We start from the raw sequence: 14,629 nt of genomic DNA, 5'->3' as shown, positions 1-14,629 counted from the left end.
ATGATGCGCGTCTTGGTGTTCTTATCAAAGATTAAAGCTCCATCAAAGACGATCCCCAAATCAGTGGACAAGCACACCGATCTTCTACATTACCTAGAACACACAATATATGCCACTAGAGATTAGCAGGTCCTGAGCTACCTCCCATGACATGATGATGGTGCAAGTCGCATTCCTATCCACGTATGGGTGAAGTTTGTACTCAGATTGAGAGCCAGTATGCCTTTCAATCCCACGGCCATGTTATCAACACGCGTATAGCTAGCACTTGCTATAGCATAGAAGGAAGCCTCCAAAATCCCCAATTGTTCAAAGTCCTAGTTTAGAATAAACCGCCTTTCATTCTTGGGCTAGACAATAATGTAATATGTGATGCTTAAGATTTATCAGCTTCCCAACCTCAAATCATCTAGTAGATCAAGCAGTCCTGTCAAACTTGTTTTCTTTGATCGGTGTTTGGGGTCCTACAACACTGCCTTTTGGAAGATATTATTATTATTTGATTTTCATTATTGACTTCAATTGATTTACATGGATTTACTTGCTTCGCCATAAATCTGAATTTTTTTTAGCATTTCGATGATTTTCAAAATCTTGTTAACCGACAATTTAATAAACTATGTTAGCCACATAAACCGATTTGAGAGGCAAATATCAAAAGTTTGGTTCCTTCTTCTAATGCATTACCATATCACACCATGTTCCTTATCCTTAGGCTCACCAAAAGAATGGATCAGTTGAACGCAAACATCGGCAAATTGTTGAGGTTGGTCTCTTACTTTTAGCACATGCCTCTAAAGTTCTAGGACAAAGCTTTTCCAACGGCTACATACTTAATTAACCACTTGCCTTCCAAAGTCCTCAATCATATCACCCAATGAAATTATTTTGTCATATTCCACATATTCTTCTATGCACACTTTTAGTTGTGGCTGTTGGCCAAACCAGCATCCCTATAACACGCAAGCTTCAACTTTGCCCAAAGCTTTGTTTTTTATTTGGTAGTTATATGCACAAGGGATTTAAATTACTTGACATATTTGAAGGATGTGTTTATATATCTCGCCATGTGATTTTTGATGAAATTGTCTTTCCATTCTCAACACTTCACTTGAATGTTAGTGCTTGTCTTTGAGCTAAGATTTGCCTTCTTCCATAACACCTTCTTAGTCAAACTCCTTCTGTTATTATGGGGTCTCCTTTACATAATCTAGCTTTGATTAATTTTAATTCTAATCCTATTGGTAGCCTGCCTACAGTTTCTCCTTTTTTAGGTGTGACTTCTTCAGTGTCTAAGGATCATGGCGATACCACTATATTGACCTCTTTAGCTCAGGAGATAGTATTCAAAGATCCATCCATGTTACCTAGTACTACATCGAATGGTAATGTGTTGGTGCCTAGTGCTAGTTCCTTGGAGCAGCTACATATCTCTACGAGCACCCTGCCTATATCCATTTTGTCTCCTGATCCCTCGATCTATGTGTCAACTCTGATTCCTTGGAGAATAGAATCATTTTTGGGATCCTAGCCCAGGTTACTAGGACAGTAGTGTAGTGTCAATCTTTGTTCCATTTGCCATGAACCCCCTTGAGTCGTACTATGATGAGAAGCACCAAGGCCCCATGTTGTCTGACTTCAAGCTACCCTTTGGTCTCGTTGATGCCATGGACCCATGTGGCAACCAACTCTAGGTTTGCCGACCTTGACCCAACATTACTCAGTGATGTAGTGGACTGATGGATGTCGAAGACCCACTCGTTCCACCTTCCTTGCGGCAAGATGATGATCGCAATGTAGGACATCACCCAAATCTTTGAGTTACCATTGCACAAACTCCCTATCATTAGGGTCATGGACCCTAAGAGCTGGAGGGACATGGTGGAGCCATATATAGGATTAGGCCACCCGAGGATGCTGATATTGATAGTTCCAAGTACAACATAACTCTAATAATTATAATATATGTCCCATAGTTCCAGTGGCGGACCCAGAAATTGGCCAAGACCCGGGCCAAAACGACCATAAACTCTAATAGTAGCATATAAAGAAAAATTGTACGGCGAAACAATGTTGTCATAGATGCTAAAGATGGCATACAAGTTATGATGTAGCTCTTTCCAAATGTGTCATGTCAACATCAACATCAATGCTTCTTGCTCCAGAACCTTGAAGGAAATCATATTAAGAACGCGACTTGAAGGAAATCATACGATGGTTAAGCCATTCGTCTCCTGTCTTATTCTGCAACTCAGTTTTAATGATATTCATAGATGAGAAAGCTCTCTCCACAGAGGCTCAATCTCAAACTTAATTTCTATCCATGTGATCTTGTTTATTTGGTCGCAACTTTTTGAAATTTTTTTTGGTGATTATGGTATTAGATGGTTGTATGGAATATCTTGTTTCGTACTCTCTCCGATCTTTTTTATTTGACGTTTGGTAGTGTAAAATTGAACTATCATGCGTCAAATAAAAGAAAATGGAGGTAGTAGTTTGTAAGCCCTGTGGCTTGTAATTTTTTTGCCTCTTCGGTTTAGAATCATTTGCTAGCTTGGGATTTTTTTTTGCTTATCCTAGCTCGATGGTTTGGTCTCTAGTCTCTCCCTCTATCCATCTCTCTAGAGTAGCAGGAGCCTATCATGTGCTGCCCGAGGCCTTGCTACTAGCCTAGCATGTAAATATGCAGGACACATGTAGTTGATCGTAGCCTGCTCTTGTTTGCATGTGTGTTATAATGTGCTTACGAAGCTTGCAGTATGCCAGATGCATATACATACATATAACTATGACTCAGCGAGATCAGAGGCCAAAGGAAAGACCGGCAGAGACCAGAGGACAAAGCTCTTCTAAAAAAAATTTGGGCCTCGGTCCGCCTCTGCATAGTTCTATAACATTATTTATCCTTACAATGTTATTGTTCAATCACAAAAAAACTTTTGGGCCCCTTGGCTTGGATCTCTCACGACTTTAGTATGGACGTGATTGGTTGCCATGTCCTCCGCGCCCAGGCTAGCTACGTGTGTTGGCTGCGCATGAGCGACTGATTTGTTGCCTGCACGAGTGAAAGTGGGCATGCACACGTGTTGCATAGTAGGTGCTTTTTCACAGTTTCACCTACATGCGTGGGGAAGTGGAGACGGGGAGGTTCGCTAGCTGACCAGGCCGGCGTGAGCCAGGCGCGGTTGAACGTACCAACCAATCACGTCCTATGTGTCCGCGAGAGGCACCATCAAGTTATGGTCATGCATGAGCTAAGCATAATCGTCATCAACATGAGCAGCATGTATGTTTAAAACCCAAATTGGAAACTAAGATGTGAAGAAACTAGATAATTCGTGGCACCGCATGTTTTGGCAGATTATATACACGCGCACAATATAGTAGTAGTTATAAATATATCATGCAGAGGATAAGATAATTATGAGCAAATCAAACTAAAATTTCACAGGACACTACACTACAAATATCCAAAAAAAAAAACCCCGGTAGGCAAGACAAAGCGGGCAAAGGGCAATCAGGTGGGGAACGAAGCTAAACATGTTGAATTGCCAAAGCCAAACATCTTGCTCGCGCCGGTCGGGGTGCTTTCAGTTTCAGAAGCTCTGTGGTCCGCCAAGAACAGAGACGAGGGTACATACTATGCAGCTAGCCATTTTTTTGTTGTTGAATTCAATTGGATCCATGATTTGTGCACTCACCCAGTCCGGGACGACCCAATGGCACGCGTAACACAGGCAGGTAATCGATTGACGTCGCCTCGGCCGAAGGCGCCAACAGCCCCGGGCCTCTGCTTTGGACAGCGATTCGCCGACAACTAGTGCTGGGAAAAAACACGATCCGAAAACAAGAGCCAAAAACGACCGAAGGAAGCAGTCCACCTCGCTGCCCATCCTCGTCATGTAACATTCATCCACCGGTCAAGCACGAGGATAGCACAATTAGTTCCTCAAGATCGATGAGCCGGGCTCGGCGTGGTTTATGGTTATCCAGATTCACAGATCCAGCACATTTGATTCATCCGTCACATGACAATGGCATCAGCATCGCTATGTTTTTAGATGGTACAGTAATTAGCAACGCCGGTTTTAATTAATTTTGTTACGGAGTATCAGCGAAAGTAGCAGTACTGACATTGTACATGCATGCATAGATCAATATGGAAATACTTTGAGAAAAATCACAGAGCAGTAATAACTCGTCGAATCTTAAAAGGCAAATAGCAGAATGAACATCAACTCAAGACGCCGTTCGTTCTGGAATCGCTCGCGGAAATTATGGGTTCGGTCTTGGATCGCCGCCATGATCGCCTCCCATGCTCCCACCTCACAGGCAGGGAAGACACCATGTGCATCTAGACAACCCGTATACATGGTCGCCTGCACATGTCTTCTTGATCCATTTTCCACCATGGTTTGCTGGGCACCTTGTCTCCTTCACCGACATGCCATCATCTGAAACCTCATAACAAATCAACCATTCCCTGCCTCCCCTCCCTTCGACAACCATCCAAGACTATTCACAAAGCAGGAACATCTGTACAAGGACCAGGAAAATATTTGTAAAGAACTAAAAAATTAAAAATCTTCCTACTTTTTTTTTGTTATTCCCCCCTGAACTTCTGAGCTGGTAGTTCCACGAGTTCCCTCAGTTGATGAGGTCGGAGACCCATCCAACATCCGGGGCGGGGGCCGCTCCCTCAACGTTGGCGGATGCGGCGGTGTCGCTGGGAACGGCGGCTTCTTTGCTGAGCCGCTCGAACACCTTCTCGCGGAGGGCTCTCCCGGACTCGACCCTCTCCATCACCGGCTCCTCGTCCCCGATGAGTCCGAGGTTGAGGCGTTCCACGGTGAGGACGGTGGCGCCGGAGGCGGTGGTCACGGTCACCGGGGACGGCCTGGTTGGCGTGGACGGGAGGCTGTACAGCCCGGCCGGTGACTTTGGGGACCCGAACGGGTAGCCTCCGCCCAAGAACGACCCGCCGGAAGGCGCCGACCTCGGCGAGCCGCCGCCGAGCCGCAGCTGGCGCATCGACGCGAGGACCTCGTTGACGGGCGACCCTACGCCCGGCCACGAGCCGCGGCGGAGCGCGGCGGCGGCGTCTGGCGACATTGGCGGGGACTCCGACGGCGGCGACCTCGGCGGCGAGACGAGCGTGCTGGTCGGCGGCGGCGACGACACGATGCCGCTCTTGGTGAGGTAGCTCTCGAACGCCTGGCGGCGGAGCGGCGAGCCGTCGTACGACTCGGCCAGCGGCGACGCCGCCGCCGCCGCGCCCCTAGGGCTGGACTGCCGCGGCGGCGGCACGCGGAGCTGGTCCGGCGTGTGCGCGAAGAAGCAGACGCGGCGGCGGCAGCCGGTGCCGTCCTTGCAGGGCTGCGTCCGGTAGCGCGACGGGTGGAGCCAGCACTCGAACACCCCGTGCGCGAACTCGCACGCGTCGCCGCGCTTGCACCCGCCCTTGCGGAAGTCCGGGCACGCGGCGCCGGAGTAGTGGTACCGCCTGGGGTCGCGCCGCCGGGCCTTCTCCCCCGGGTGCGCGTAGGGGCAGGCCGTCCAGTCGTGGTTCCGCCCGCGCGAGCACCGCCGCACCTTGAACTCGTACATCCGGAACTCGTCGCAGGCGTACGCGTCGACGGCGGCGGTCGCCGCCGCCAGGGCCGCCTCCTCGTCGTCTTCGTCGTACGCCGCCACCTCGTTCGACGGCAGGTAATGCTGCAGCGCCGCTAGGAGGGCGTACGGAGACGCGTCGTCCGCGTCCGTGACGCCGCTGGCCGCCGGCGAGCGCTGCCACGGAGGCGCGTGCGCTCTCTCTCCCATCATCATCATCATTTTCGTTTCGTTTCGCTTCTTGGAACGTCGGTCGGTGGCCGTAGCTTCGCTTTGCGATTTCGTTGGCCTGTGGCTAGTGGAAGCTTTGCCTTCGAGGCGCTTGGCCGTGGAGGCGTGGACGGGGAAGAGGGGGCAAAGGGGAGGCTGGTTTATAAACAGGTGATCTAACTGTGGTTACTCTGGGGGCTGTTCTATCTAACCGTGGTTGAATTAACTGGCGGGAAGGAGGTGTACGTGTCCGGAGGGAGCGGCCAACTGACGCCGTCTGGCTCTGGTGGCCTTATCCTAGGGTAGGCAGTTCATGCGAGGAGCGTCACTGACACATGAGGCCACCTATACGTGTAGGTTCGGGGTGGCGACGAACAAGCGAGACACGTGGAGTGTAACGAGCGGCTGCGCGCGGCAAGCGCTTGGCGGAGGTGGACTGAGGACTGAGGTGGTCCGCGGCCGCTACCGGGTCAGGACACGTTGTGGCTTCTGGCGGGCTGCGCTGCCTGCGGATTCGCAAGACGTACTGTAGTACTAGTCTACTAGAGACCGAAGACCAAATTGCTATGTGCACCCCCACATTCCCACTACCCAACGATGCAAATATCTGATTTTGCACATGATCCAATATATTATCTCACAGATTTTATATACAAGGACACTACCTTACACATAATATCCAATGTGTTTGGTTCTAAGGATGTCAATTTGATCCACGGATTCAGATATACTTCCGATATCTCACATGCGGGAGCCGAGTATGGATATACCTGTGAATCAACCTCATATGGATATGGATTACGATATTACCTTCCACCTGCCGTTGGATATTCAAAATTGATCCATAGATTTTTTTGTGCCTAACCCATTTTACACAGTAAAGTGTAAACCTTAACTTCATAAACCCCACCCTAACGCTCCTAATTTCTATAGTTGACGGTCATTCTAGCCTTGCTCGCTTCCTACGCTGTACTCGATGCGCCTATCAAGTCCTATAGGTCGAGCACCGTTGGCATCTGGCCAACCCAAGCTCCAGTACCTCTGGCCCTTCTAGCCTTGTTCAAAATGATTGTGTCTATCGTATTTGACTTGATATCTAAAACCCGTCTGTAACCTGATGGGTACGAGTATAAATATATAAATTTCTACATGTGAGTGTGGTTGTGGACAGATATTGATTACAACCATGTATATAGTTGCGCGTTGATATTTACAATATTCAATAGAATTCGATCTGTTGTCATCCATGTTTGGTTTATTATGAGATATTTTTATCTTAGATTCTAACAATCCCATGAAAACCAAACAGTCCTATAAAGGAGTACTGCATGTATTGTTGTAGTATTTTAATTCACGAAAACGATTTAAACATCACACGTCAGATATGAAGACTGCACTCTTCCCTCCGTATTTATATAATAGCTGTGTTTATTTGTAGTTTCGAACATAATATTTTTGAAGAAATCATGGTGTAGACAGTAACAGTCACATATAATAAACATACGCATTTACGTACCTCCAAATACACGGGCACACATTTTACTCCTCTATGCAGGTAGCAAAGTATGATTACCTTGAAGTACTTTAATAACAAATCTAGTGTTACATGGCTTATATAGTATAGTATAAGAGGAATTATAGCACGCACCACGCAATATACTTCCAAGACCGTGTCAAGTTAAAAAGAAAAATGGAGGGACCTGTGTGAAGTGAAAAAATCGTAGCACGCTTCTGAAGACACGCAGGCTAGGCCCTAAGCGGCACCATGGCTTCGCTTTTCGGTCTATGACCGTGGGCCTAGTGCAGGTTATGGTGCTCGGAGGGTATATTGGGCAAAACGCAACAACGATAATAAGGTGCAGCCTGGGATGGCAGCCCACTAGGCAGTGCTTCCGGTGAGAGAAAATTATACACGTTAAAAAGCATATAAATATAGTGTGTGTTTGGTATGACTCTGCTCTACCCTAGAGTAGCTCTACTTCAAAATTTTAGGTGAAGCAGCTCTGCTAATCGGTGGCAGTGCTGGGAAAATAACTTCAAACTCCATGACCAAGTTGCTTTTTTGGAGTTTTCGGAGCAGCAAAAGAGATACTTCAAAAAATTGTATTACAGCCTCAAAAACTCCATAGAGTTTACAACACTGGAGTTAGGGTGTTTGGCATGCTCTGGCCAGCTCCTCCTTGAAGTTTTGCTCTAGAGCCATGCCAAACACGCCCATACCCGCTCGTGGGTATAACCATGCACGCTCCAGTATGGATAAAAAACCCGGCGGATAATCCACACCTTAGGGTTTGTTCGGTTAGCTCTCAATCCATGTGGATTGAGTGAGATTGGATGGGTTTGAATCCCAAGCAAGTCAAATTTCTTCACAATTTTTTTCAATCTCGTCCAATCTATAGGTAACGTAATTAACCGAACAAGGCCTTATTAGATACTCACTAAACACATATTAAATATCATAAATCTAAAATATATAGAGTATTTAAAATTATAAAATATCAAATGTGAGTAAATAAAAGAATAAGAAAATAATGAATAATGCATAAACATGAAAGTTTGGAGGTGTTTGAATGCACTAGAGAACTAATAGTTAGTGGCTAAAATTAGTTGAAGACATCCAACCACCTTAGCTAATAGTTCAACTATTATCTATTTTTAGTAAATTAGTTAATACTCACTCCGTTCTGTTTTATTTGTCTGAGACTTAGTTCAAAAATAAAGTAGCGGACGACAAATATTCGAGAACGGATACAATAGTTATTGCTTAGATAATTTTACTATCAATTTTTTAGCCAACTAACTATTAGCTATAGCGCATTCAAACACTCTCTTAATTATATTTGTAGCTAATATATATTTATATGTACTTAATTGACTAGATTATATATATAATTGAGGCAGATATAAATCACCCTAGCTAGGTACACTGGCACAGGTAACACATATCTATACTTGCACCGATTTACCCCGATGGGTTTCAAGTCCGGGGCTAGGACCTAAGCTAGGTGGGCTATCTCCACCAAAAGCTGCATGCCAACATGTGTATTTCGAATGCATGGTCACCGTATAAATATGAGTGTGCCAATAATATATAGGACATTTTTTTAGCAGAGCATGAGTGCGTGCGCCGTCTGCGCATCGTGCGTGGCAGCAGCGAGGTCCGTCGGCCCGAGTCGCGGCATGCTCGTGATGCTCGTATGTATGGAAGTTGCTAGAGAAAGAAACTGCACCAGCAAGACTATGATTGGGTGGCGTATGCGACGCTGGCGACAATCCGCGCGCCCATCCTGTCTCCGAATCGCGAGCCCTGGACCCCTGCCCACGCCCGCGCACGTGGGCAGGCACGCCTCCGCTCGCCATGTGGATCTATCTATTTGGACCCACACGGCCGCGTCGACAAAGACGTTGGGTAGCTTAGGTCTTCTTCATCAATCCTCCGTCTCATTCCCTATTTTAAAATTTTCTCTAAGTAATATTAGATATTATCATCAATAGTTTCGCATCCCTTATTCTACATACTCTACTTTAGATAGTTTTTGGGTATATACCACTGTGTAAATAATATCATTTTGTTTTACACTGTTTATAGAGCGGAGTTTAAATAAAAAATAGAGCGGATAAGATCGTGTCTAACAGGATCTAACGGCATGTACAACCCACACAAGCACCCTATATCTTAAGGGATATTGAGGGGTTATGTGCGAAAATAACACTAAAGGCTAGTTTGGAAACTCAAATCTCCTTCAAGATTGAAGAGAATTGGAGAGAAAATTAGTTTATTTCCACCTCAATCCACTCCAATCACAAAGGGGATTTGAGGTTCCCAAAGTAGCCTTAAGAGACGTATCTTGGTGAAAAAACGTCTCTAGCACGGTTCTCTAAGTCTAGATACGGTTCCACCCATACAACCTATCTCTACTAACTATTAAGGGGGCAGTGTAGACTGCCCCCGCTCCCGCAACGCCCGCGCGCCAGCTCCCGCACGCGCCGCCAGCCCGCACGCGCGCGCCGCGGATTCGGTACGACCGCCGCGGATTTCGCTCCCACGCAGCCAGCCATGGCGCGGCTCGGCCGCCTCCCTACGCCCGCGGAACAACCGCGCCAACAACCGCAACGCTCGCGCTCCAGCACGACCGCCGCGGATTCCGCAGATCCACCTCCATCCGCGTCACTCACCAGTCTCCTCACCTAATCCCACTCCGCCGCCGCCAGCTTGCCCACCATGGCGGCGACAACCCACGCCGCCTCCATGTCGTTCCTCCTCTCCCACCCCCAGTCGCGCTCTGCCACCCCAAGCCGCCACCTCCCGCTCCGTCCGGCAGCCCGCCGCGTCCGGTGTGCCACCGCCGCCGCCGCCTTTCCCCGGCGGTCACCACCAAGCACCGGCGCACGGCGGATGAGAACATCCGCGAGGAGGCGGCGCGGCACCCGGCCCCGAAGCAGGGCCTGTCGGCGTGGTACGAGCCCTTCCCGCCGGCCCCGAACGGCGACCCCAACGAGCGCTACTCCCTGGACGAGATCGTGTACCGCTCCAGCTCGGGGGGCCTCCTCGACGTGCGGCACGACATGGAGGCGCTGGCCCGCTTCTCGGGCGCCTACTGGCGCGACCTCTTCGACTCCCGCATCGGGCGCACCACCTGGCCGTACGGGTCCGGCGTGTGGTCCAAGAAGGAGTTCGTGCTCCCCGAGATCGAGCCCGACCACATCGTCTCCCTGTTCGAGGGCAACTCGAACCTGTTCTGGGCCGAGCGGCTGGGGCGTGACCACCTCGGCGGGATGAACGACCTGTGGGTGAAGCACTGCGGCATCTCCCACACGGGCTCGTTCAAGGACCTCGGCATGACCGTGCTGGTCAGCCAGGTGAACCGCCTCCGCGCGCCGCTGTCGCGCCCCATCGCCGGCGTCGGGTGCGCGTCCACGGGGGACACCTCCGCCGCGCTCTCCGCCTACTGCGCCGCCGCGGGGATCCCGGCCATCGTCTTCCTCCCCGCCAACCGCATCTCGCTGGAGCAGCTCATCCAGCCCATCGCCAACGGCGCCACCGTGCTCTCGCTCGACACCGACTTCGACGGGTGCATGCGGCTCATCAGGGAGGTGACCGCCGAGCTGCCTATCTACCTCGCCAACTCGCTCAACTCCCTCCACCTCGAGGGGCAGAAGACGGCAGCCATCGAGATATTGCAGTAGTTCGACTGGGAGGTGCCCGACTGGGTGATCGTGCCTGGAGGCAACCTGAGGAACATATACGCGTTCTACAAGGGGTTCGAGATGTGCCGTGTCCTCGGGCTCGTCGACCGCGTGCCGCGCCTCGTCTGCGCGCAGGCGGCCAACGCGAACCCGCTCTACGGCTACTACAAGTCAGGCTGGGCCGAGTTCCAGCCGCAGGTGGCCAGGCCGACGTTCGCGTCAGCGATCCAGATCGGCGACCCGGTGTCCGTCGACCGGGCCGTGGTCGCGCTCAAGGCGACGGACGGCATTGTCGAGGAGGCCACGGAGGAAGAGCTCATGAACGCGATGTCGCTGGCCGACCGCACCGGGATGTTCGCTTGCCCGTACACCGGGGTCGCGCTCGCCGCCCTGTTCAAGCTCAGGGACCAGCGCGTCATCGGGACGAACGACCGCACCGTGGTTGTCAGCACGGCTCACGGCCTCAAGTTCTCGCAGTCGAAGATCGACTACCATGACAGCAAGATCGAGGACATGGCTTGCAAGTACTCCAACCCGCCTGTGAGCGTGAAGGCTGACTTTGGCGCCGTGATGGATGTGCTGAAGAAGAGGCTCAAGGGCAAGCTCTGAGCGCCTGTGCCTGGCTAATGCAATCAACTGATTGGAATGCAGTGGTTTCGTCGGTATCGGGGGGTCTTTTAGGCTTCAGAAATTCTGTCTGGGTTAGACTATTTGTTTGTGGAGTTTAGCAGGAGAATGGCTATCTCTCCTGCAAGACTGGCGCTCTTTCTTGTGCTACGAATGTGTTACCATGGATAATAAGTGTAGTCGCTGTCGGATTGAATAATCGTCACTCGCTCCTTTGTCCTCTGTGCTGGCAACGCTTGTCGAGTACTTTGGATGTAACTGCATGTATTGTTGTTTTGATCATTTTGGTGTTGCAATGCTGGCTGTTGTTGTTTTGATCATTTTGGTGTTGCAATGCTGGCTGAAAGCTACTGGTGACAGTGGATGTCAACCTTGCTGTGGCCCTCCTCCCTAGCACTGCCACGTCTCCACCCTTCATTGCCTCTGTGTTGTGTTACATACAATCAAGCCATCTACAGATACATGTACATGTTTCAGATACAAGCCAACTGAAACTTACATGTATAGCAGCCATCGAGTATACATGCTAACTGAATTTGTCGCTTCGCATGTTTCAGGTTGAATGCAACTGTGTGTGTGTGTGTGTTCGTGTGTCCTATAATATAGGAATTACATGTTGTAAGCAATTCAAAAAATGAGAGTAACTGAAAAAGGGGGAAATCCAATTTGCTACCCCCTTCAGTCATGTTAAAGTATCCCATATGTGAAAATGCAGTTGACAGTTTAGGATATTTTGCACCTGGTTTACCCTTCAACCCCTTGCTTCTCATTTTGGATACTTTGTATCTTTAATGTCCCTGCATAAGTTTAACACTTGATATTCACAATTGTTGAAACCATCCTCACAAATGGCACACAGGAAAAGGAAAAAAGATTAAAAAAAGTAATGCAAGTAACTTCAACCCAGTGGATTATTTAACCAGACCAAGAAATGCAAGTAGGGGTAGCATGGTAATAATTTACAATCATTACTATGGAAGCATGGTGCTAGAATTTGAGGCCCTCTGGACCAGTACAGCGTAAGCTCCATGTTCAGTGTCTTTAGATAGTCTTCATCATCTTCCACGACTTTCGTCGTCAAGGTGGCCTGACCTTGTGCTACATTCAGTAATTTAACCCTTATCTGTTCACCAACTTCCATTGCAGACTGTCCAATCAGCGCTTCCTCTTCTCTGGGAAGGGATGCTTCACTCCCATCAGGAAATGTCTCAAATGTCCCTACCCTCGCTGTACTCCTCACAGTGCCATTCAGAGATTGTCCTGGTGCATACTTTGACTCGACTGTCTCCCTTTCTTTTGTTTGCCCCAGTGAGCCTTTAGGAAAATCCATGGCAGGGGATTTCCGAGAAGCTGGGAGCCAGGGGGTTTCGAAGCAGGAAGTGAGGGAGATGGGACGAGATTTTTTATAACAATGAGGAGAGAAAGGTAGACTGTAGGAGAGATGTTGGATGATAAATGATGAGACTGGATTTAAAATGTGCACCAAGTGCTCATATGCATAGGATACATTGCCAAGTTATATAAGCTCTTGTTGCATCCATTTTTGGTAATATCCTCAATTTATATTTTAGCTCTCAACATTTAATCAAGTTGTTGCTATTTTTTATACATGTTTACTGTTAAAATTCTAATACTCATTACATCATATCTCCTATTTCAACTCTAACAATAAACTTATGTCTATGTAATTCATCCTTTCTCATGCAAACGGAATTTGTCTCGTTTTTCGACTAAAATTTACATTAACAAGTGCTAATTCTTCCACTCGTTTGTGGAACTCTTTGGCTCTAATTAGCCTTGTGTTCTATGACTATGATTGATTTCACACAAACTCTGGACTGGCATAAAGATATAACAGTAAAAAGGTTTTGGAAAGCAGTTCTTCTTAATTCATTGTTGGATTTTGTTCTAAATAAGGTCTACATATGTGATATATAGAAATTGTAGCAACCATAATGGTATGACTGAATTAATGGTATAACTGAATTAATCGAGATTTTGTTCTAACCATAATGGTATGACTGAAGTTACACTTGAACGGACTAAATTGATGGGTATTGCATGCCTATGCATCAACCATAAATCGGCTTCACAGTGAAACAGTAAAAATTTCAGGTTCGCTATACTACGCTTGCCTTCGGATTCTAATTTTGATTAAAATTTCGTTGTACGTATACCAGTGTATGTATCCGCGCTCATTTTGCTCTCAAGTTTCAGGTTGATGGGCAGCAGATATGCTAAGGTTGAGTCCAGCAAGACTCAGATCACATCGTGGGCGTGGGCTTTTCCGCGACGTGGGGGGCTGTTGCTTCGTGCAACATATCGGTTGTGGCTGCGGAAAAAACGGAGATCGTGGTACTCCTCGCAAACTTCTGCATCCTTTCTCGTGAGCAACCGCGATAGAAATACAAACCTGCTAGAATCGCAGCACTCGTGTCCGTTGGGAAAAAAGAAAATTTTCCTGTACTATCAGAACTTGTATGATTGTACTTAATCGTAGCAACGCATTCTTGTTGTTTGCATACGACATCTCGTATGCTTGTACTTGTTGCCAGCCATCACAGAGATTGTTGCTTAATTGAACCAAGGTTACCTGCTTACATATGTTGCTTATTTTTCAAACCAAACTCATCATCTATTTTCGTATTCTCCTATTGGCAATTGGTTTTGAACAACCTGCTTTTTCGTCTCCTTCCTGTCCTGTATTTATAATAACATTATATATTTATATCGTTAATATAATATTAGTGTTACGGTAATATTGTGCTACGTAGATTTTGCATCATATCTATGTTTTACACTTTTTTTTACTTCCGTGGCAACGCACGGGCATATACCTAGTATAAATAAATGATTCTAGTGAATAAGATACAATACTTAGATACATTGGGTTGTATGAATAAGTTTTTTTTAGGTATATCTAGTGCTTAGAGAACCGTAACATAGTATATAGATTGTACTTGCCCTAAAGGCTAAAGCTATCACTAGCAGTATT

General features: G+C 47.8%; 2 protein-coding genes across 2 annotated transcripts; one reads left to right on the top strand and one right to left on the bottom strand.

Annotated features, from left to right (window-relative positions):
• Positions 1-4,131: 4,131 nt before the first annotated feature.
• LOC100277562 (uncharacterized) lies at positions 4,132-5,950 on the bottom strand. Its single transcript, NM_001151086.2, has one exon. The coding sequence runs from the start codon at positions 5,830-5,832 to the stop codon at positions 4,648-4,650; it is 1,185 nt and encodes a 394-aa protein (NP_001144558.2). The 5' UTR covers positions 5,833-5,950; the 3' UTR covers positions 4,132-4,647.
• Positions 5,951-9,756: 3,806 nt separating this feature from the next.
• LOC100272752 (uncharacterized) lies at positions 9,757-11,953 on the top strand. The gene has a single exon (NM_001147205.1). It carries the CDS (start codon positions 10,387-10,389, stop codon positions 11,005-11,007), a length of 621 nt encoding a protein of 206 aa, NP_001140677.1. The 5' UTR covers positions 9,757-10,386; the 3' UTR covers positions 11,008-11,953.
• The last annotated feature ends 2,676 nt before the right edge of the window (positions 11,954-14,629 follow it).

Source organism: Zea mays, chromosome 6 (assembly GCF_902167145.1).
Source record: "Zea mays cultivar B73 chromosome 6, Zm-B73-REFERENCE-NAM-5.0, whole genome shotgun sequence".
NCBI lineage: Eukaryota > Viridiplantae > Streptophyta > Magnoliopsida > Poales > Poaceae > Zea > Zea mays.
The sequence above is the reverse complement of the archived record's forward strand: the minus strand, read 5'-3'. Positions and strand labels throughout refer to the sequence as shown.

Excerpts from the sequence above, each read along its gene's own strand:
- LOC100272752 (NM_001147205.1), top strand. The coding sequence starts at position 10,387 with ATGGAGGCGCTGGCCCGCTTCTCGGGCGCCTACTGGCGCGACCTCTTC.
- LOC100277562 (NM_001151086.2), bottom strand. The coding sequence starts at position 5,832 with ATGATGATGATGATGGGAGAGAGAGCGCACGCGCCTCCGTGGCAGCGC.